Below are 24,498 nucleotides of genomic sequence, written 5' to 3'. Positions count from 1 at the left end.
TTCTCCGAGCAATATGCCAAAACCTGAGAAGTTCTGCAGTGTGGCCTAAATTATTCTGTTATGTAGCAGTCTGATGTAGCCTGGCCTTAGCCATCCGTCAACTCCGGTCAATTATGATTTCCCTACATGTACGTCTGGGTCTGATCTCAGTGGCCTCGTTACATCGGTTGAATTTCAACTTCCATTCAGCGAGCGGGGGAGGCGGGTGTTGTAGGTGACATCAAGCATTTGTGCTGCATTTGCGCTGGTTGTAGTTTGGCAATGGCGGCGGATATGAAAGTAATGGGAGCTCTTCAATCCGTTCTGACTCGACTTCCAAATATTCAGAAATTGAAACTGAAGCCTTGGAATACACAAGGAATGCTAGAGAAAATCAGATCCAATCGTTGACCCCTCCCACCTGATAACGGAGCTCAATTGTGAAGATCCAGACCCCTTTATGAAACAAAATGAGGGTAGGATAGAACCAGGATGAGTCTGATGCTGAATTGATTTAATTTCATTTACTGATCGTAAAAAGTCTACTCAGATTACCCATTAAAAGTTGAGATTTGAAAGGTTTTGCAAAACAAAACAAAACAAAATTCCTGCTAAAATCGTTTCCAGTTCACATCCTTGATTATATAATGTACTTTCTAAAATATTGCGTCAGTATCTGTGCCAGGCCTGGAGGTGTTTCCTTCTCCAAAAAGCTGCCTGTGGTGTAGAGCTCTCCAGTGAACAACTTGTGCTTTGGGCCCATAGTACTGCGTGTCCATTCATGTTTATACACTCTCCTGTTTAGTCCTGTAGGTTGAATTCACGTTTTTTATATATTCTGACGGTGTTTAAATCTCAGACGGAGGGCGGTGGCCTGAGTTACTGTATAGGAAATATCCACAAATCATTTCTCTGATCATTTTTTGGAAGTGATTGGCTCCATAAACGCAATATCTGGTAAAGAAGGGATACTATGCAAATGATTGAGCTTTTTCCTCACGTTACAATGTTGTTACTTTGCTTAAAACATACTTAGAGTTTGATTAATCTTCGAATTTTCCACTGCAACTTTTCAGAGTGAAGACCCTTTATCTTGATGCTTTTACAACTACTTTAGACACTTTTAAAACAATGTATTTGTCTAAAAAATACACTTAAGATTTCATAAAAATGCAGTTATTCAGTCCACCAGCAGAGGGTGCAGTTACTCTTTTTGTGCAGGGCAGTAAAGGAAAAAGAACACTTTGCATATATATATAAATATGCTAATCAACCATAGTCAAGTGTCTCGACTGTATAATCAGAGAAACTTCATTCAAATCTCTGTGTGACGTATATCATAGAGTGGGCTGGCGTATATAAGAGATTTTATAAAACAAAACTCCAGGTATGTTTTTGTAACATGGTCAAAAGCTCAAAAAAGTTGGTATTAGAGGCCATTTAAAAGGCAAATTCTACGATAGATTTCCTGCCCTTTAACCTGGACTCTGGTGTCTTTGAAAGCGTGAACACAACCTACGTCTTTATCAATCCGTCCCTCGTCCCGTGGTTCACAGTGAGAGTGACTTGTGTTCCCTCCATGTTTGAAAGCTCGTCTGTACATTACGTTGTTCGGTTGTTACTTGTAGAGCAGCGGGATCTGGCTGCTGTGGCAGTGGTTGCGGCTCATCTTGCCCTCGCTGGAGTAGACGCTGGAGGAGTTGGAGTAGGAGTTGGGGGGCAAGGGGTGGGCGTCCGACGGGTAGCCCGGGGGAGGCAGCAGGGACTTGGGCTCGTTTTGGGGGGCGCTGTTGTGGTGGTTCTGGGCGGTGGAGGGACGGCGGCGGCTTCTCAGCGCCTGACGCTCGGCCAGCTGGTTTCTCAGAGCAGAGACGCGCTCCTCTTTCTGCAAATACACAGAGAATATGTATATTGTATAGAGTTATTCACATAATCGAAAACATTTATGAAGGAGAACAGAAACATCTTTCATTCTATAGGTGATTAAGTGTGGATTACAACATGCTTGATTCAAGTTAGTCATTTTATACTCACTACTGCCACCTCAGGTCTTTTGCGTAACTGCAGCTTCTATATTAAGCTTGTGCATGACGGCACTTCGGACCCAAATTAACACCTTTTTTGGGTGATAGTGCAAGATTTTAGAGGCAGTTGTGGTGAACAGGTCTGAGCTCATTCTACAAATTAACAGGAAAATACTCAGTTTTAACATTTTTAAACTCCGTAAAGTCCCTTTAAGTCACTGCTTCTGCTTGCCAGAGTCTAGAGGCCAACAAACACTACACCATGCTGATGTGTGGTAATAAAGCTCTTCCATTACTGTCTATGGGCGCGCATTCACCAGGCATAAGACACTGCCATGATTCGTATCAGCTGAACTGGGACGTGGCGCTGTGGAGGGCTGGATACAGTTGAACGATACCAGTTTGGGATTGAAAAATACGTTTAGGTGTTACTGGTATCAAAAAGATATATGCAGGGTGACAGTGGCGCAGATGGTGGGCTGACCTCCTGTATGATCTTCTGCAGCTCCCTGTTCTCACTCCTCTTACACTGTTTGTATCTGAGTGTAAAGCTTTAGTAGATGCTAAAGGTTGTGGACTCCTGACCTCCTGAATGATCTTCTGCAGCTCCCTGTTCTCTCGCTCCAGCTGTCGGGACTTCTCCTCGTCGTTGTTGTTGGTGGAGGAGCCGGTCTTCAGCGTGTCCTGCTGCTCCGACTGCCATTCGCCGCGAGTGATCAGGCGCCGCATCTGAAAGATTAGATCAAAATGTGAAACATGGGACAAATGAATTCACCACGAAGAGCCTCTCATTGGATAATTATAGTTTGTTCAACAATGTTTGGAGTCTAAAGATGGAGTCCAGACCTTGGGTACGAAGAGGACCACGAGGGTGATGTACGCGGAGAAAACCACAGCCAGAGCCGCAAAGGCGAAGGAGGCGTCCTGCTGAGAGGACAGGATCATGGTGACAGGAGCGGTGATCAGACACAGGACCTGAGAGCAGAGGAGACAAGGAGTTAGGAGAGAGGAGATGCCATACCGAGGAAACTGTGCAGCAGCATGAAAACAAATACAGTTTTACAGTAATACAAATGAGATGTAGAGAAGAAATTAGCTTCTCATACAGTACATAATATTGCAGAGATGTTAATTATCTAAATCAGCTGGATGTATTTGATATAAATTCGATGACGGAGACTCCCATGAGATGTAGAACACAAGGTAATTTTATTCATACACTAGGCAGATAAAAACAGTGAGTGTAGAAGGTTTTGTGTATAATAAACAGTGTAAGATAAGATAAGATAAACCTTTATTGATCTCACAAAGGAGAAATTCACTTGTTACAGTCGGCGTTACTTCACAGTCTTATTGTACAGTCTGACAGCAGTGGGGATGAAGGCTTTGCGGTTGCGCTCCGTCCTGCACTGAGGGTGTCTCAGTCTGCCACTGAGAGAGCTGCTCAGCTCTTCTACAGTCCAGTGCAGTGGGTGGGAGGTGTACGTAACATGCTTAATATGAGATCTGCATGCTTTTAGATTCACATTCACAAAACATCATGTTTAAAAATGTCCTGCATACAAGGCTCTACTGACACATAAATAGTCCTGCCATGTCAAACATTTGTAACTAATGTTGTGCTGCTGAGTTGAATATTCGAGGTAGAGGACACCAAAGACCAGCAGAGGGTGCTGTTGTAACAGGAAAGAGAGTTATGCTTGAAAACTGTCCTGTACCAGTTATATGGGGCCCCATGGGGGTACTTGAACGTTTAGCCGGGGGTACTTGGAATTATTTCAGATGCAAAAAAAAATAAAATCATTTCAAAATTAATTTAAAGGGAACATTCATTTTAATGATCTTTTTCAGTCAAATCTCTGAGTCTGGGAGTATTTTAGCTTCATTTTGAAAACAACACTCTTTTAAAGAGTTTAGTTGATTGGCAGAATTCTCTAGATTAGGGGTAAAAATGAATGACTCAAGGGGTCCGTGGGGCAAAAAAGGTTGGGAGCCACTGCTGTACATGTCCTTTAAATACTGTGACCGAGTATTTGAATTGGATTAATTTATGTTGATTTTATGCATGGATTAGTCTTGAAAAAGGATTATCAACGGAACAAGCATTATTCAAATTAACATAAATTAGAGTAACTTCTACTTTAATATCTTCACTTCCTTCACTGTCCTTGTTTTTCCCCCAGCCATGAAGAAACGGACATTTCGTGATGAAATATCGGCTTTAGATCAAGCAAAACCAGCGTTGGGAAAGTTATAGGAGTGAGTTTGGACCACGACAGTTGAAATGTACAGTTATTGCTCGTAAACAAAATAAAATGGTGTCTTTAAATGTTAAATCCACATTGTAGGAACAGGCCACCGTTTATACATTTTGAGATATGTTCCTACCTGAGCTTAGATGAGCTGATACGCACCTGTCTGATCTTTGTGCGTGCCCTCAGTCACGCAAGAAGACCAAAGTTGTTGTTAGCATTTGGCCTCTCCCAGCATATTCTTATAGCTCCAAACGGGGCTGAAGTTGGAAGCCACCACGCTCTTCCACGGGCACAAAGACTAGACAGGTACGTATCAACTCGTCTAAGCTCAGGTAAGAACATATCTCAGTATGGAAAAACGGTGGCGTGTTCCTTTCACCCTTTTCGATGTGAGGCGATTTATAGAAGCTGAACACTCACAGCCACGTTGTAGATCGCCATGCCGACGGCGCGGTGGTCGTTGATCTTCTCCGTGGACACAGATTTGGTCTCGTAGGCCAGGAATATCCCCAGGAGCAGGAGCAGCCCTTTGTATCCGTACACCACCCCTGAGGAGAGGGAAAAGAAAGGATTTAGCAACCCGATAATCCCTCAGAAAATATTTGGTCTCACAAGAACCAGCTACGTAAACCAAGACTAAATGTGGACCAGGTCTAAAGAAGAATAAGAGTCTGGCACAGTCACGTACCCAGCCAGGTGTTGATCTTGTCGGAGCTGCAGTGTTCGAGCAGGGGCTGGATCAGCACGTCCAGATCTTCTTTAGGAGCCTCCTTCGTGAACTTCTGCTCACAGGAGAGAAGAGCGTTGATGTTTCATGTCTGATAAGTTAAATAACTGTGTGCGCTGCGTGTAAAGTGTTGGTTGTACCTCGATAGTGATGTGCAGAGGGTCCACTATCTGCCAGATCATCAGGGACAGGAAGTCCACGGCCAGGAGCACCCCCGCTGTGGCATAAAGCTTCCACGGCTCCAACGGCTGCTGTGGAGGAGACACGAGCAAAGATAAGGCTTTTTCCACAGCAGTAGATCCGACAGCCTTCTCAACCTCTCCACCACTTTCACACTCGAGTTACTTCATAACTCTAAAACAGAAGCTGCACATAGAGCTGTTCGACTTGTAAGATTTAAAAAATGAGTCCTTCACCTTTCACATCTGTAACAACAAATTCGCCATTTCAAGCTTTTGAATATGCATAATTGCCTCGAGAGAAGAAAGGAGAGAATCTAAACCTCCCTGAGCTCAGATTAACAATACATCAGCCTCATTCCTGTTCGTAAATAAACCCCAGCTGGAATAATCTGGGTTTAGAGATTCACAACAGTGTCCTCCAGGCCCAACATGACACTCAAACTGTCACACTTCACTTTCCTAAGTATCCATCCATCCATCCATCCATCCATCCATCCATCCATCCATCCATCCATCCATCCATCCATCCTCCCGATTCTAACCTGTTGGTCTCTCATAAGGGGCTTCTGAACCGCTCTTTGTCTGACCCATCACTTAGGACCTGTTTGCCATGGGAGACCCTACCAGGGGCACGAAGGCTATGTTTCAATGGTTAGCCCATGGGCCTATGGGTAGGTTAAGTCGACCCTGGGCCTGTGATCCACTTTCGAGTCCCGACCCATCAGTTGAGAACCACTGGTCTAAGCTAATCCCCAGAGTAAATGAATGGCAAAGCACTGGTGCTCTCAAGACCAGGAGAGAGTAAATAGTGTAGCTGTGTTACAAAGTCAACTTTGCGTGATATTTGAGAGGCTGCGGGCTTTGCGGGCTGAATGGAACCTTAGTTCGCTGACGAAGCCTTTTGGATGAGAGGCGAAACGTTCAAGACTCCACCCACTGAGTACAGAGGACGACTCGAATACCTTCATTGAAGATGGACAACTCCTGTATGACTGAGAGCTTAGACGGACATTTGGGAGGAAAGTTCATATAATACAGTGAGTAACGGTCAGAAGTTTGCTTTTTTCATGTATTTTTTTTCTTTTTCTGAAGATTATTTACATCGTAGACTCTCACTGAAGGCGTTCATTTATGAATGACCACAAAGGGGCCTGATCTTGAGTTTCCAAACGCAGACTGTAGAAAAACTTTAGCGCAGTCGGGGGGCGCTATGTGATATCTTCAGCTTCATACCTGCCGCAGTGTGGCTGGACAGAGGCTGGACAGACTCCCATGGCGATGTGATGCACAGCAGTGGTCCTTCCCCAAGCTTGAATACTGGAATATTTCCCTGTGGCGGTGGAGGGTTTTGATCATGTGTCTGAAGCAGAAACGTGTTTGCCGAGTGCTAGAGCCTGACCATCGATATAATCGGGAGCTGATGCATAAAAAGTGTTTCCAAACTTTTGGTACTGTATGTCATAAACTTAGACATTGGAACTCATTTATTATGAGACGTTGCTGCATTCAAAAAGAAAATAGTAGTGGCTGCTCTCCAGGCTGGAGACGACCTACTTCTGCTGAACCCAAACTTTCATCAACCAGACGGCCACTGACTTCACGTCACCTCTGCTGTGGGACTTCAGGAAAGACTTTTCTGTGAGTGACCTGACACATTTTAGACCTTTTTAGACTTTTTCCCATTGAATCATGGTCTGTCTGTGGCCTGTGCGCAGAGAGGAGGCAGCTCAGAGACACAGTGAAGTTCTTTGTAGACGGCGCACAGCAGCAGTGATGGAAGAGTTTTACATAAATGAACAGAAGCTGCATCTCTCGCTCCGTCTCTCTCCTCTTCTCTCCGTCTCTCTCTCTCTGCAGTAATCCTTCCTGCTTTATCAGAGGACGCCTCACGCCTCTGGGACCATTAAACTTCAAACAGTAAGTTCAGCTCAGGGACTTGGCCAACTTTAAATTCCTCCCATTTCAAATCTCCATATGATAAGAGCAGGAGCGAAAATATCAATTCTGAAATACAGTCAAGTGTAATATTCAGCCATTGCACAAAATGTACCGTGTGCTGGAGGAATGGCCTACAGTGCTTTGCTTTACGTCGGTGGGAGAATCTCAAAGAATCTCACCCAGACACTCACAGAAAGACCTCACACAAGTCGAACGACTAAAGCAGCAACTTGGATTTGAATTCAAGACGAGACAATGAATAGGGACTTGGTCAAACAGTGCTTCATAAGGGACAATTTATTTGCACTCTATACCTGTACATTATGTATATGAGAAAATATTGATTGCAGGTTTTCTATAATTTCATGTCTCCATTTAAAAATAAGGCCGTTTGAGCATAAAAAATTACAAAATTGTATATTAATTCAGCAACAAAATTTAAGTAAAGGATAGAGCCAGGTTATAAACACTTATTTTTGAAAGGATCTTGTTTTTTTGGATAAGCTAGTTCAATACTCATCAATCAGACTATATGACATTAAAAAATTCCCTCTGAGCAAATTTTTTTTTTGGAAAGTTTGGAGTCTGAGGGGGTTGGAGCGTGGAGATGTTGCAAGTGTTTAGGAGTTTCGCGGTTGGAAATTACCATATTTTGAGTCTTGTTAGGCAGAGTGCGGCGAACATTAAGAGATATCCTGAACAAATCCAAAGAGCAAGTTTACTAAACGTCATAAAACAAACATCGTAAAAGGGTGAGTTTGGTCTATTTTTATTTTGACATAAAAACTAATGGCCAATAATATCCAAACTGAATTGAACCTAAATATGAAAAGCCAATGTTCGCCATAAACATGTTGTTGCCCGGTGTGTTCTTGTAATAACGACATTGTGAGGACTAGCTTGAGTTTTTAACCAACAGAGTGAGGACATTTTTGGAAAGTGAGGACATTTTGGGTTGTCCTCACTTATTTGAAGGACTGTTTGAGGGATAAGATGTGGTTTTAGGGTTAGGCTAAGAATTGGGCTTAGATTAGGGTTAGGATTAAGTTTAGGGTTAGGGGTTTAGGGTTAGGGGAATACATTATGCCTATGAGTGTCCTCACTAACATAGAAGTACAAGATTGTGTGTTAGTGTGTGTGTTCTTGTAATTACGACATTGTGAGGACCAGTTTGAGTTTTTAACCAACAAAGTGAGGACATTTTGGTGGGTCCTCACTTATTTGAAGGACTGTTTGAGGCTCAAGATGGGGTTTTAGGGTGAGGGTTAGAATTGGGTTTAGATTAGGGTTAGGATTAAGTTTAGGGTTAGGGGCTTAAGGTAAGGTGTTAGGGTAATACATTATGTCTATGAGTGTCCTCACTAACATGGAAGTACAAGATTGTGTGCATGTGTTACCTTCTTCTTCTCGTTCTTCTCATCCTTCTTGGTGAACAGAGTGTGGACCCACCAGATCTTGGTGAACATGCTGCCGTAGGCCACACTGAAGCCCAGGCCGAGCAGCCACAGACGAAACTACAACAGAGGCATGGAAATGAAAGTGAGCGATGTGAGGCGAGCTCATGTATAGAGGCACAGCACAAAGTCATTCAAGGTGCTGCAGAACAAGAGGTATATGTCAAAAGTGCGTACAATCACAGGTAAGGAAACGAATGAGCCTGGATTTGGACATTGTCAGAGGTAGGGTTACTGTGAAGAACAATGATATGTTTATAATAGTGTTAAGGGCTCAAGGGGCTACTTCAGTGTATGATTAATAAATATTCGATTTCAGAAGTAGTGTGTGCTGGATCACCTGGCAGACGACGGGGAACTGTGAGCGGTGGATGTGGTGTCCGTCGATCCCCAGAGGAAACACCGCAGCCAGAGCCATCATACAGCCCACGGCCGTCATGTTGTTCAGGTACGGCTGAGAGTTCTGGATGTACCTGCGACCGACAGGAGGAAACAGAGGTTAGATGTTGTTGTTCTTTTATTCGGGGCTGAACAAATGATTATTATTGCAATTTTAGGTGATGCGATTTTCATATAGCAAGAACAATGTTGCATGATCTCTGAGGTGTTACTTTTAAGCCTTGTTTTGGTCCTATTTTTGTCTGCTGAGTATTTTAGCTTCATTTTGAACACAACACACATCGAAATACCAATAAATCAGAGTTTAAAGGATAATTGTCTAGATAATTGGCTGTTCCTTCGAGTTAAGGGGCACTTTTAATTAACCCCCGCCTTAACCAAGCACATTTTCTCCATGTTCAGCTTTCCTCAAATCTAAAGCTTCTTTACTGGAGAGTTCACGGCCTATAGGCCTCATTTGAAAGCTAAGACTGCGTTCTAAGCGCATGTTCACTTTTTTGATGGATTTTTGTCCCGTTTTTGTTGCTTTTTCGTAACTTTTTGTCACTTTGTTGCGTCTTTGTCTTTTTTTTGCCCTGTTTTTGTCATTTTTTTTGCACCTTTTTGCTGCGTTTTTTGATGCTTTTTTGTCCAGCTTGTTTGCTTTTTTGACCCCTTTTTTGTCACTTTTTTGTCATGCTTTTGTTGCTTTTTTGTCATCTTTTTGTCACTTTTTTGACCCCTTTTTTGTCCCGTTTTTGTCACTTTTTTGCCTTGTTTTTGTCACTTATTTGCGGCTTTTTGCTGCGTTTTTGCTGCTTTTTTGTCCAGCTTGTTTGCTTTTTTGACCCCTTTTTTGTTGCTTTTTTGTCATGCTTTTGTTTCTTTTTCGTCATCTTTTTGTCACTTTTTTACCCCTTTTTTGTCATTTTTTTGTCCAGTTTTGTTGCTTTTTTGTCACTTTTTTGTCACATTTTTGGCGCTTTTTTGTCACTTTTTTGCCCTGTTTTTGTCACTTTTTTGTCCCTTTTTTGCCCTGTTTTTGTCACTTTTTTGTCACTTTTTTGCCCTGTTGTTGTCACTTTTTTGTACCCTTTTTGCTGCATTTTTGACGCTTTTTTGTCCAGTTTGTTTGCTTTTTTTGTCACATTTTTGCCGCTTTTTTAAAAATGTTTTTGCCGATTCTTTGGTGACGACTCGTTTTCATCCCTATTTTGGTGCTCATTTTCAAGAAGCTTTAAGAAGAAGCCAAACTGGAGATAATGTGTTCGGTTCAGGTGGGAGTTTAAGAGGTTAAGAGGTTAAGAAGTTAAGAGGTTAAAAGGTTAAGAGGTTAAGTGGAAAGGAAAGACTCAGACCAAGTCGTGCCATAAAGTTTGGGAACCAGTTACTAGAAAACAATGCACTGATACGAGCTCTGAAGTCTGGTGTATCTACAACCAGAGAGGCAGAGAGGCAGCTGAGGTTTGATTTGATGGGGAGCAAAGGGAAAGGATTGTAGAAAGGCCAACACAAGGGAAAGAATAGAATAAGCCATTTTAGATCAATAATCGTGTGTCTTTGAAACAGGCCAATGGAGACAAACAAACTATTCAGCTCGGTGCCTCAATCCGGCCTCTTCGGTGAAACGATTAAAAATAATTTGAGGATTTGCTCCCAACGGAACAGCCCTCTCCTAATCTCAAACGCTAATACATCGGAATGAGTTTGACCAGGTCAGACAAAACAACACAGCGTTGAACATCCCGAGAGGCTGCTGGGTTCAAATCCCTCTTCACAGATTGGTCATGAGAAAGTGTGACGCTCAAAGGCACAAGGCCCGAGGCAGAGAACAGTGAAGATGAGGAAAGATAGTGAAAAGAGATTAGAACTTGCCAGAAGGACTGGATTTGGGTTTATTATTAGAAATGTTTAGTCAAAATGTTGTCAGAGATGATGACTACTGCAGTAAAGGAACACACAAGAGCTACATTAAACAAAACAGAAGCTTTTAAGGCGAGACGCTGCTGGTGCATATGGGAAAAGAATCATTTAGAGATATTTTGAGACAACTTTTGCTTTAGAAAACTGGCATAAGGAAATGAAAGTATTGCTAGTTTTCATGTACTAAAATGGACTAAAATTCACAACATTTCATATATTTTTAGTGACAAAATCTAAAGCTAGGTGTATAATTTTGAGAATATGAATGAATGGATTTTGTGACTTTTACCTCTGTCCTCCCTACTGGTTTGTTGGTAGGAAAAAGTAAACTGAGTAGTGCCTTTATTTAACCTGTAACCTGCCGCCCCCCCGATCAGGGGACTAGGATTAGTTAGCCCTAATCAGGATATAATTAGGGTTAAGAATGGCAAATATAACGTAAGTTGTGTTTCACTCACACATATTTTTAGAAACTAGAAGGTCTTGGCTTTCAAAATAGGTATCATACTAGCGTATAGGCTGTAAGCTCTCCAGTCAATACGCTTTGAGATTTGGAATACATTTATTCTAATCCCTACTGTGTTTTTATTACCGTATTTTCCGGACTATATGTCTGTTTTTCATAGTTTGGCAACGGCAATATGTGTTTTTTTTCTTTTTCTTTTTTTTAAATACAAAAATATAATTTCACATGCCGCTAGAGGCTAATTGAGCAGCAGAAAGAAAGTTTGGAGTGAGCTAGAAAGCGGAGGTTACTCTTACCGCAATGAAGTAAACAGAAAAAGCTAATCAGGGCTAAAAGCTAGATGGGCACAGCTGGAGGAACCAGTTTGCAAATGAGAGCTTGAAAAACGTGCTGCCGGGAGAGGCTTGTCAACGGTGCAGTTACGCCTCCGTGCCCAGGTCGTTGCCAAAGCGATTGTTCAGAAGTAACACCGAGGATGAGGATTTCAATGATTTAGTGATTTGGAGTGACATGGAGAGTTTGGTTTGTTCTTTATACTATAGTTATCTGAACTGTTTACGTGACGTTAACCAGACACCTGTTTATTTTATTGTTTATGCTTCATGTAGCGAACCATCAATGTGTTACATTAGCATATACGCCTATTCAGCCTATTGTTTTTTTCTTCATTAGGCATTTTTTGGCTGGTGCGTTTGGCTGGCTTATACTCCGGAGCGACTTATAGTCTGGAAAATACGGTAGTCTACAAAACATATCTCCACTCTGTCAGTGTGACTTGAACGCACCGGACGTTGCTGTTGTAGATGTTGAAGGTGAGGCAGACGATCCCGAGGAGGATCCCCAGGCCGGCGAACACCGACACCGCTGCAAAGAGCTTCTGGGAGAGGTACCGGTACTCCTCCCTCACCACGGTGCGGTCAGCAGGCGGCCCGGCACCTGAGGGAGGCCAGAAACTTTGTTATTTAACGTAAAGCAATAAGTACGAGCAAAAAGTCAGGAAAGCTACACATATCACCCCAAGACGGGCATTATCATTGAGAGAGGAATACAATAAATACATTTTGTCAATTTGAAACACATGCTGTAGATTACTGACATAAATATGAGGGATAAATGTATTGCCAGTTTTGTTTCATTTAATCTTTTGGTTAAAAAATTGCCCTTTTTTCAGTAAAAAATCTGAGCCAGGTTCAAATGTATGCTTCTACTTTTTTAGAGGGGATTTTGGATATCTTGTTGAGTTTCGGATTAAGTTAGTTGAAATGAAATACTGAGAAACGTCAACATACTGTAAAGCACACGACTAATAAATGGGGAGTCTCTATTTATGTATTCATTGGTTAATTTGGTTGGGACAGTGCAGAAACATGCCACACCGGATTGTATCCATCTGTCGGATGAATTGTTTTGTGCTGGATTGAAGCGACCATTTCTGGGTCACACGGTGTTAATGATTACCATGTGACTCAGGAATGGTCGCTTCAATCCAGCACAAAACAGGGCCCAGCAAACGTCTCGACCACCCACAGAAAACTGGCGCTTCCTCGACCACTTGCCGACTTCCTTCTATATAGGAAACTTAAAGGAATAGGCCACCGTTTCCTTAGCTTAGGCGGGTTGATACGTAGCTGTCTGGTCTTTACGCGTGCCCTCAGTCACGTAAACAGAGCACAGACGGCGTTAGCATATAGCCTCTCCCATAGCGCCAAACTCAGGTGAAGCTAGTTGCTACCAAGCTCTTTCCCTATTTAAAATATGGTTACATGAGCCTTTACATGATCCAAGTATAGTCACAAAATTAAACATGTCGATATACTAGGCGGATAAAAAGGGGAACTATATTGCAAGGCGCAGTGATATTACTTCGCCTTGCAATATAGTTCCCCTTTTTATCCACTTAGCAACTAACTTCACCTCAGTTTGGAGCTATGGGAGAGGCTCTATGCTAACGGCGTCTGTGCTCTGTTTACGTGACTGAGGGCTCGGGTAAAGACCAGACAGCTACATATCAACCCGCCTAAGCTAAGGTAAGAACATATCTCAGTATTTAAAAACCGGTGGCTGTTCCTTTAAGGCTGGACAGGTAAGAAAGCAAGATCAGTGATTGGAAGGTTCCCCTGTCTCAGTAGAGAGAGCGCATCTCTCTACTGTGGTGGAGACGCGCATCAGAAAGAGACTGGATGCCATTTTGGATAACATCTCCCATGCCCTCCATGGTGTCCTGGCTGCTCAGAGAAGCAGCAGCAGCATTTCACTCACTGCTGCCGTAAGGAGAGGTTTAGAAAGTCATTTGTGCCCACAGCCATCAGACTTTGTAACCGCTCTTAACCCATCTATCTATCTATCTATCTATCTATCTATCTATCTATCTATCTATCTATCTATCTATCTATCTATCTATCTATCTATCTATCTATCTATCTATCTATCTATCTATCTATCTATCTATCTATCTATCTATCTATCTATCTATCTATCTATCTATCTATCCTGGATATGTAGGACCTCAGGAGCTGCTAAGAAGAGCCAGTAGAAAGATTACTCAAAGATGTGTGAGTGGCACACAGCTCCATGTGTATCCACCCTCTATGTTTCTGATGATAGAACAACATTGTAACCTGCAAAACATCCCCTTTGTGGTAAGAAAACTAGCATACTGATTGTATTTCATCACATATAATATATTTAGTCCCAATAAAACCATCCATTAACAGCTCTACAGTATTCTCTTTAGAATTGTAGCTTTTCCCAACAAAAACATCCCTTTAAGTTATGAAAACAGTTCAACACGACCACATTTCCACAGACTAAAGCGTGACCTCGAGAACCTGCGAATCTGCGCCTCGACGAGTTTCCAATTAACCCCGTGACTCTGCCCCCTACAGGTCAAACAACACATTAACCGCTCCCCATTCAACTTCCTTTTTACCCTGTTTATCCAATTCAACATTTAATAACACCTTGCGCCGCGGTGCATTGAGCTGATAAGAAATCGCTGAAAAACATCAATTCAGCTGCGTTTTGTCATCGGGGGGGAAAACACATTTTATCCGAGCGCAGGTGCTTTCCGTACAACTGCACCTACTTACAACGGCAGGAATAAAATAACAACATAATGTGCATTTTTTTGGACGTTTACCAAGACAGAATCTTGATGCATAAGCGCGGTTTTGTTTTAGCCAGCTCAGCAGAGATTGCGGTAATGTAAAGTAAAGTCAAGGGCAAATCGTGAAGGCTGTGCAGTCGTTAAATGTCCACAGGGGGCGGATTAGGAGCAGAGGTGGACCGGCGATGTGGGGGAGGCTGAACCACGGAGCAGGACAGGTTGTGAAGGAAGGATATTCTTGGTAAAAATGTAAAGCCTATTAGTTATGTAGAAAAAAACTCCAAAGTGGAAGGTTAATGGTCCGAATGATATGGAATAACATGTCAGCAAGAACAGTGGGGCTTCTTCATTTAGATTAAAGGTGGATGTGGCAATAGGTTTTACTCTTAAACAGCTGGCCATGTCCCTTCCTTGTTTCTAGCTTTCATTAACTCTTCCACACATCTTTCTGGCGTGCATAAATGTGCACAAATACTTTACAATTTCAGACCGCAAAGTGGATTTTCCCATCACGGAGGAACCATAATAAGAGGCCACAATGTATTTCATCGTCTACTTCTGACCTCAGGCGTGAGAATCTGATGAAAGAGGTCAGCAAGCAAGAGAAACAAATTATGAGTTAAAGGAACAGGCCACCGTTTTTCCATACTGAGATATGTTCTTACCAGAGCTTAGACGAGTTGATACGTACCTGTCTGGTGTTTGTGTGTGCGCTCAGTCACGCAAAACAACCAAAGATGTTGCTAGCATTTGGCCTCTCCTAATGTATTCCTATAGCTCCAAATGGGGTGAAGTTAGAAGCGACCACGCTCTTCCACGGGCACAAAGGCAGGTACGTATCAACTCGTCTAAGCTTAGGTAAGAACAGTATGGAAAGACGGCGGCCTGTTCCTTTAAGCATGATGGTATAAATCACTTTTCTTTTAACCTCTTAGGTCCCACCTGAACCAAGCACATTTTCTCCCAAATCTAAAAGCTTCTTGAAAATAAGCGCCAAAATAGAAATGAAAACGAGATGTAAACAGACAAAAAAGTTACACTTACAAGAAAGTGGCAAAAACTGGTAAAAAAAAAAAAAAAGAAGAAAAAAAATTGTCAATATAGCAGAAAAAATGGTTAAAAAAAAGCAAAAAAAAATTGTCAAAAAAGCAAAAAAACAGTTGTCAAAAAAGCAGAAAAAACGAGTCAAAAAAACAGAAAAAAAATGTCAAAAAAACAACTAAAACCCAACAAAAAGCTGGAAAAATGCAACAAAAATGTGACATAAATAGAGCAAAGAAAGTGTCACTGTGATAACGACGCAGTCTAGCTTACAGATGAGCTGAACAAAAAAATTGGATGGCACAAAATTTCTTCAATCTTAATGAAAAGAAAACAGAGATGGCATTATTTGGTAATTTTAACGCTGCAGATTTTGCTCTGCTTGGCCCACTTGCTCCTTATGTTCGTCCATCTGTGAGGAATCTTGGCATCATGTCGGACAGCTCTTTTAAACTACACAAGCAAATTAGTTCAGTTATCCAAACTAGCTTTTTCCAGATGCGCCTGTTAAGTAAAGTCAAATCCTCCATTCCTCCAAACGAACTTGAAAAAGCAGTGCATACACTTATTACCACTCGTTTAGACTACTGTAATGCTTTGTACTGTGGTTTGGACAAAGCGTCCATTAAGAGGCTTCAAATGGTCCAAAACGTAGCGGCCCGCTTGCTGACCGGCACCAGGCGACGTGAGCACATTACACCTGTGCTCGCCCGTCTGCACTGGCTCCCTGTCTGTCACAGAATCAATTTTAAGAATCTTTTAATTGTTTTTAAATGTTTAAATGGCTTGGCACCTCTGTATCTGTCTGAGCTACTATCTGTCCATGCCCCGTCCAGAGCACTTCGCTCAGCTGACCTGCTCATTCTGGATGTGCCCAAAACGCACATGAAAACCAGAGGAGACAGAGCTTTTTCCGCTGCTGCCCCCCGACTGTGGAACCTCCCTCCCTTAAAACCCACCTCTTTACACAGGCTTTTTAATATGTTCAACTGTTTCTCCATTGTATTTTTGTTTAAATTTGATTTGACGTAAAGTTTATTATGCCTTGTTTGTATTTGTATTCATAGTTTTTATCATCTGTTTGTGTTGTGAAGCACTTTGGGCAGCCGTGGATGTTGTAGATGTGCTATAGAAATAAACTTGACCTTGACCTTGAACTCTCCAGTCAAGAAGCTTTCAAATTTGGGGAAAGCTGAACATTACAGCGGGAGTTAAGAGGTTAAAGGGCTGTTTAAAGGTGCTGTTTATCATATTGGGTTGTTAGTCTCAGGCGTTGTATGGTTTGCCTTGCATATCAGTAAGACTTGAATGGTCCGTAGGGTTGCAAAGGAGCGGAAAATTCCCAATAATTATCTGGAAAATGTCCGAGAACTTTTAATTGGAACTTCCGATATGAAAACGCTTTACAAACATGATATTTTTGCATTTATGTTGTTGAATAAACAATTGGCGAACGTCCCATTACCGGTGGTTATGTTTCTGGACCATAATACACGGACCCAGAGAAGAAGTGTGAGGACCATATCGTTATTAAAAACCTAAACTTAACGGCGACGTCTCTAACTCAGACCCTGACAAACGGTGACCAACACTGTACGAGGAGTGGGCGGAGCCAGTACCCGACACAGAGCTGCTTTAAACGGACCTAAATTATAGACTTTTAATACTACACAGCTGTATTACAATGATATATGTAAGATGGAAACAAACATGGAATGAGTCTGTTAGTCCAAAAGTCCAGACATTGCAAAAATGTGATAGATGTTTCAGTGTATGACTATCAATTCAAATATTTATGCCTCAGTTTATATGTTTCTGTAAAGAAGCGACATTCAGTTGTGTTAATTCCTGGTTAATTCCGATTAATTCCCAAATATTTCCGTTAATTTCCATAAATTCCCATGGTCAGACTTATGCAGTGTCTTAAATTCCTGCCCTGACACCATAGTTTTCTCCAACACAAACAATACAGTGGTCTTCAAACTCAGACAACCTAAAGACCTATAACATGTGCCAACCCTCGTCCGTCCGTCAGCTGGATCCAGCGTTTCCATGGACACGAGCTCGGAGCGATGGGAGCATGAGGTTGTTATGGCGACAACTGATGTAGAAGGACACTCGAGACAGAAGTAACGAGCCTCCAGACGCTCTTTCATGACTAAACGAGTGAAGGGTTGAACTACATTTTGTTTAGATTTACAACTTTAAGTCCTATTACGTTTATGAATTAAAACACGGCATATTGTTTTGAATGGAGAGAATTGTTGAGGCCCCTTGAGGTGTTGGCATCTATAAAACACGTTTTTTCTTACTTTGAGAGCCGGAGTGCTTTGTGTGTGTGTGGGCGTCTGTGTGTAAGGAATTTTATGTTAAATATTTATATCCGGGGGGTCAAACCTCCGGCCCGCGAGATGATTTAATCCGGCCTCTGTCCTGTAGAGCACAAAATGCGGAGTTATGTGACTTACAAAGAATAGGCAGAATGCTCATTCTAGCCAATAGGGGGCATTAAATAAAAAAAAAAAAAGCAAAGAGTTCCACACGTGTCCATCAGAGGGCACTGACATAATATGAGCTCAGGGTGTGAACAACACATTATATAGCCACGTGGTAAATGGACAGTCTGCCCTAGGGTGGCTGTGGCTTCAATAACAGTCAAGGTGTGGCTTTGACCAAATCATAACTTAATAAGATTCATTTACTGGAAAAATGTTCTCTATTATATGTGGCCCGTGACCCGCCGTGGGAGCTGAATTTCGGCGACCCCAAATGAGTTTGACACTCCTGATTTAGTATATTTAGGCACATCACTGGGCCTTGAGGACCTAAAATCGTTTTTTGGTTGTTTTTTGTGGCATGTTGGAATGACAAATAAAGTACCTTGAACCCTGGTGTCAGCGCCTTCTACGGTGAGGCGCTGACACCGTAGAAGAAAAACAGCTCAACTTAACATCTTTGTCTGAGGATTAACCAATGGCCGCAGGAAGCTCTGCTTTGTGATGACAACACTAGGGGCCTCCATTCCTTTAGACACGTTAAAAAAACACTTTCAAGTCTGGTTTCTAATTTTCCTAAACCTTCTACAGCTAGATATTCCTCCTTTGATAACACTGGGTTAGTTATAATTAAAGAAGCCAGACAGTTTTTTGTAAGAAAATGTTAAGAAATCTCCCTACTAATGAGGGCCGGACTGTTAGCATTGGAGCTGCGTGTCTATGACCGAGCTACACGTCACGCAATGGCCGAGTCTACAGTGAAGATCCCGCCCTTATGCTCTTTTTACGAACATGCTTCATCAGAGCTGGGGAGTCTGTAAATCCGCCATGATTCCCCCCTCGAACGTGGTCATTGTGGTTAACGGGACTGCGTTAATGTTGTGAAATACTACTCCAGGTCTGTCTTTGACGAGGAAACAACATTAAAACACCTCCAGAAAGTTGATTTTGCATGATAGATCCAGTTTGAAGAATGGATCCTTGGTCGGCAAATTTGTGACCACCAGGGGGCGATTTAGTTCACAGACACATAATGATTATTTTAAACTCCTGTTAAACTTTTTGAAAACTTTACCACTCTGTCTCTCCTCTGCTCTCTCTTCTCCCACCAGTCTCTCGCTTAAAGCTGATAAACGTTTGGGCCTCGTGGGCTCGCAGTGGACGGATTAGAGCCCGCACAGTTCAGAATAGCGTGTAGCCCCCGGGACAGACTGAAGACACATCAATATAAACAGACTTAAGGAGGAGCGGGGTTTGGAGACCACTGGGACCAAACACCGAGGCTCTGAAGGAGATCGATTCTGGAGCAGAGGCTTATTGATAAAACATTTGCAGTGCACTCAAACCGGCCGTTCACTTTGGCCCGCGGCGGCTTGTTTTCATTAAGAGTATTCCCTCGTGGGACGTCTGGTGATACAAGACTAAAAGACTGGGATTTACACTATATTGTACTTTAAAGAATGGCTGAACAATGAATCGCCATCAAATCAAAGTCACAGTTTTAATGGTCAGGATGAGCAAATGGCAAATTATTTCCAAACCCAAGAACTGACTTCCTGTTTCGATCCAGCACGCCAAAATAAAAGCACACATCTCATTGATTAGTTCAACAGGTACTTGTAACATTACAAGAATATAATTATATACACACATTTTAAGTGTTTTGACTGTTAATAGTTAGGCAGAAAGAAAGTTGAACTCATGAACTGCTGAACTAATGAAAAACATGGTGCGTTTATTTTGGCGTGCTGGATCGAAACAGGAAGTCATGTCTTGGGCGGCGTTGTTATGCTTTGAAGTGAGTCAATTGTAAAAGCTTGTGTATCTTACAGATTGACAGGCTCATCAAAATAATTACTATGTCGACTTATTGTTCAATATATGGCAAATTAAAGGCGGGAAGTGGGATAAAACCCAAGTTGTCATCCATTAGTATATCGTAAACTCAAACATTTGTTGGGAAATAATGCTCCTGTATAAATTTCATGAACTTGCAGGCAGGTTTTCTTTTTTATTTCTGTGACCCTGAAAAGTGAAGTTGTGAAATATGCCTACAGGCTTGTCCCATGTGAAGAGTTCCCACAAATAGGTTTTACAAGTTGTGTTTGGACCACAACTAACACTTTCATTTAGTGGCCTATTTCCATCCATTCATCGGGCCTTAAACAACAAATCTATTGGGACTTATAAGTGATATTCATTTAAAGCCACACATTTTGGATTCTGTTGCCAACACAAAACTGGTGCTTTTTGCAGAGGATAATCAAAGAATGGGTTTGGATGAGGACCAAACCTATTTAAAGCTCATATCTACCTTCTCCAGCGGCGTAAAAATGGTCTTCAATATTATTGTTTATGACGATATTTTACTGCCTCAACTTATCTAGCTTTAATCTCTTACCCCCCGCCGTAACGCAGCGCCTTTTCTCCTTTTCTCCAATTCGGCTTTACCCAAGTCTAAAACCTCCTCGACGGGAGCTCACAGTGGCAAGAGTAAAGCCTCTTTTGAAAGCTAAGAACTACAAAACTGTTCGGGACTTTTTGGTTGCGTTGTCGCCACTTTTTGTCACAGTCAAGCATTTTTTTGTAGTTTTTTTGTTGTGTTTTCGTAGTTTTTGTCATGTTTTTTTGTCGGATTTTTGTCATTTTTTAAATGTATTTTTGTAATTTTGTTTTCAAATTTTTGTGATAGATTTTTTATGTATTTTTGTCATATTTTTGATGTTTTTTTGTCATTTTTTGTTGTCATATTTTTGTCATTTTTTGACATATTTTTTGACATTTTTTTACATATTGTTGTCGGATTTTTGTTGTTTCTTTGTTGTATTTTTGACGCTTTTATGTCATTTTTTGTCGTGTTTTTGCAGTCATGTTTGTGTGGGTTTTTTAATCACTTTTTTGTTTTTTGTTCTTATTGTCATCCTCATTTTTGTTGCTGTTTTTACTCTTTGTTCTAGAAGCTTTTAGATTTGGGTAATGCCTAAACTGGAGAGAATGTGCTTGGTTCACATTATTGTGACAGGCCTGACTACGGTTCATAAAGAACTGCTGTGACCCATTGTTAGAAAAGCAATGACACCATATTACTCCTGTATTAAGGATGTTGCACCAGCTTCTGGAAATGAAAAATTATTCATGAATATTTCATAAGGCTCTCTTTATGTGACCTCCTAACCAAGTGTGAGCCCCATAGTCTTAGATTTACAAATGTCCCAGAGTATGGACTAAATATGTGAAGCTTCATTTTCTCTTCTGTAATTCCCAGCTTTGAAACAAACTACTTGAAAATCTCGCCTTCAGACCTCAATTAGCATTTTTAAGTCAAAAACGGAATAGTCTTCATATAAATAAAGTGTATTCCTTTCCCATATGTGATCTGTAAAGTCATTTTTATCTCTCCTGCCTGATTCACTGAGGCTGTGAGCGCTTTGGCGTCAGCTTTGGCTAAACATCCCCTTCACGAGCACATGGGAACACTGGGCCTGATTACATGTGATTCTGAAGATTACACGTGTTTGAGTCACCAAACCCTCAAACAGATTGATCCAGATGAAAGGACGCTTTCTGGAAGAGGATTTCTGTAGCTTATTGACTTTTATGCAAATGCTCTGTTTCTATGGTCTTCTCTCGTTAAAAATCCCAATGAAACTAACTGTCTGGCATGATTTTTTATTGAGATCAGCCAAATTCTCCCTCGGCTTTGACAGAAACTTTCAAAAAGATACACTGCCTCGAGAGAAAAAAGCATGAAGTCATATGAAAAGGCCCTGTTGTTTTATTCACACTACAGTTTGAGAACCACTGCTCTTTAAATTTTGAAATACAAACTGAGAGAAAGTTAAAACTCACCGATCCAAATGTCGTTCCCGAACCAGGACAGGTTCTTCTGAGAGCTGTCATAGTAACCAATCTTCTTATAAGTCCCTCCTGAAAACGTGAAAAATGAGTTCATGAGATCCATAAAATATCATTCTTCTTGAAGGGAAGGTAGCACCGAACACATCGGCCGTATCAGCACATGTATCTTAAGTATCTTATTGCAGCTCTGATGTGTGGGCCTTTCTCACAGACGAGAATCTGCGACAAAAAGTTCATTCCTTCATCAACGACAGCACAGAGAGAGGCATTGTCCTTGTTAAACGCTGTCAACAATCTGAGCGAAACCAAAAACAAAGTCATCATCCCTTCACTGTAGTGTTTGAAAGGGACTATACAGAGTTTAAATATCTTAAAACTAAGTATTTTCCTCCCCCTACATGTTCCAGCCATGTCCTAATGTGAAGAATGAGCTCAGACCTGTTCAACACAACTGCCTCTAATCCTGCACTGTCACTCAAAAAGGTGTTAATTGGGGTCCGAAGTGCAGTAATGCACAAGCTTAATATAGGAACTGCAGTAACGTGTAAGACCTGAGGTGGTAGTAGTGAGTATAAAAATGCATCAACTTGCATCTAATCCATTTAAAGGTGCAAAAAAAAAGTACATATTTGTGTGTATTTGACCTTGCAGTGACTCGGAGGCTGTATGAGTGGTCAGCATGGCACCTTTAAAGCGAAAACCTTCCAAACAATTGATCCTGGAGCGTCCTAGAGACCACTGTGACGGAAAGTAAAGGCGCCATGCTGACCTCTCATACAGCCTCTGGGTCACTACAATGTCAAATACAAATATTACTTTTTTTCCACATAAAATTTGCACAATGCACTTTTAAAGGGGCGAGATGCAAGTTGGTAATTTTACTGCCACCTCAGGTCTTACGCGTAACTGCAGCCTCTATATTAGGTCCGTGCTTGACAGCACTTCGGACCCAAAATAACAACTTATTGAGTGACAGTGCAGGATTTTAGAGGCAGTCGTGGTGAATAGGTCTGATTCTACACATTAGGACCTGGCTGGAACATGTAGGCGGAGGAAAATACATAATTTTAACATTTTTAAACTCTGCATAGTCCCTTTAAGCCTGGGAGACAATTCTTTGCATCGGTCAAGTTTCTGTTTCCTGTGAAAGTTATGCATTCTTAGGTAGGCCTAGAGCAGGGGTAGGCAACGTCAGACCCGGGGGCCAAATCCGGCCCTTCAGTACAGAACCTCTGGCCCTTAAGATGATTTTGAGAAACCTTACTATACAAATCAGAGAGTACTTTTAACATTATTAGAGTTAAATGGGAGAAAAAAAGGAAAGAAATACTGTCAATGGCATTTGAAAGAAGTGCACTGGACAAACAATAATCGTTTTAAGGAGGAAATGACATAAATCTACTTGAATTAAGAGATTAAATCTAAGGTTTGAGTAGATTTGATCTGGTCTTAGATGAGATAAAACCTCTAGTAGTAGTTATTCTCTTAATTCAGATAATTTTGTGTCATTTCATGTGAAAAACAATTATTTGTCTGATTTCAAGTGGGTTTTGTTCTTGTTCCATTGGCGCTGTAGCATTTGTATCTTGGATTAGTTCAAACAGACTCAAATTCAACATGGAAGTCATTTTAGTCATTTATCTCATAGTATAGGATGGTCATTTTTCCAGCGTTGTGCTTTACTTTGGGCAAATAATCAGCGGCTTCGGCCCTCGGTGTATTTTCAATAAAGAAAATCGGCCCTCCGCCAAGAAAACTTGCCAACCCCTGGCCCAGAGCAATAAAAATGTGAACAATCATGCCATGGTACAGATGTTCAAACATATCAATAGGGACAAGGCAAAATGTGATCAGGCGAAATTTGCACTGTACCATCATATTGTGACCCTAATCTTTATTCACATTAATGAGGGAGAAACATAAATGTGTGATTGAAACAGCTGCAGAAATCCAAAGTCTGTCTGTCTGCTTTGATCCATCCGCACAGTCTGTCACTCAGAGGAACTCTGCCCGGAGCAGAAATCGGTAAATAAGGATCTTGCTAAGTTGTTTTACCTTGTGCAGTATTTCTTTAGGCGTGTTTTTACCTTGTAGCTGTTCGATGAGCGTCATGGCCATCCTGGAGCCCTGAGCGTCGAACACCACTTGACCCTGAGGCACAACAGAGGACCAATAGTTTAGATTGTACATTTGTCTGCTTCAGTTAAAGTGGACCATGGATAAAAGATGATAACGCAGACTCACGGAGACGCCCTCGAACGAGCTGGTGTTGAGCGCCCGGTAGATCTCCGCCGTGATGTCGTGGTTGTTGTAGTTGAAGTCCTCCAGGCGTCGCCCTTTGGCCTTGAGTCGCTCCGAGGTTTTGTTGAGAGCCAGAGCCATGGCCCACACGGCGTCGAAGGCCAGCGGAGCCTCCTGGAAGCCCCCAGTCTCCTCCGGGTTCTTCCCCCCAAGACGAGACATCAGCTCCTCGAGGAACTCCTGAGACGTCTGCGAGGAAGACGAGGAACAGTCAGTCCTTTGCATCATCTGAATTCACCCTCTGCTCTGCATGAATTCACACAGGATTAGAATCACCAAAAAATGGCTAATGTCCTCGGAGTTTCTCTGCCCGTGCGAATCAGCCATGTTGGTGAAGTTTTTAACCAATGTGAGAGCCAACAATCCAGACC

General features: G+C 41.8%; 1 protein-coding gene across 1 annotated transcript in view; it reads right to left on the bottom strand.

Moving 5' to 3' along the window:
* Positions 1-1,283: 1,283 nt before the first annotated feature.
* Positions 1,284-24,498, bottom strand: part of gabbr1a (gamma-aminobutyric acid (GABA) B receptor, 1a) — an 89,173-nt gene continuing 65,958 nt past the window's right edge. The window contains exons 13-24 of the mRNA XM_079562010.1: positions 24,071-24,316; positions 23,914-23,977; positions 21,818-21,895; positions 12,112-12,262; positions 8,900-9,032; positions 8,503-8,619; positions 5,126-5,236; positions 4,947-5,040; positions 4,679-4,806; positions 2,850-2,978; positions 2,589-2,732; positions 1,284-1,864 (exon numbers count right to left, since the gene is read on the bottom strand). Of these exons, the coding sequence (XP_079418136.1) occupies positions 1,598-1,864; positions 2,589-2,732; positions 2,850-2,978; positions 4,679-4,806; positions 4,947-5,040; positions 5,126-5,236; positions 8,503-8,619; positions 8,900-9,032; positions 12,112-12,262; positions 21,818-21,895; positions 23,914-23,977; positions 24,071-24,316 (1,662 nt within the window). The 3' untranslated portion in view covers positions 1,284-1,597. The remainder of the gene's footprint in view (positions 1,865-2,588; positions 2,733-2,849; positions 2,979-4,678; positions 4,807-4,946; positions 5,041-5,125; positions 5,237-8,502; positions 8,620-8,899; positions 9,033-12,111; positions 12,263-21,817; positions 21,896-23,913; positions 23,978-24,070; positions 24,317-24,498) is intronic.

Source organism: Gobius niger (assembly GCF_951799975.1).
Source record: "Gobius niger genome assembly, chromosome: 8".
NCBI lineage: Eukaryota > Metazoa > Chordata > Actinopteri > Gobiiformes > Gobiidae > Gobius > Gobius niger.
This window is presented reverse-complemented; position numbering and strand designations above follow the sequence as displayed.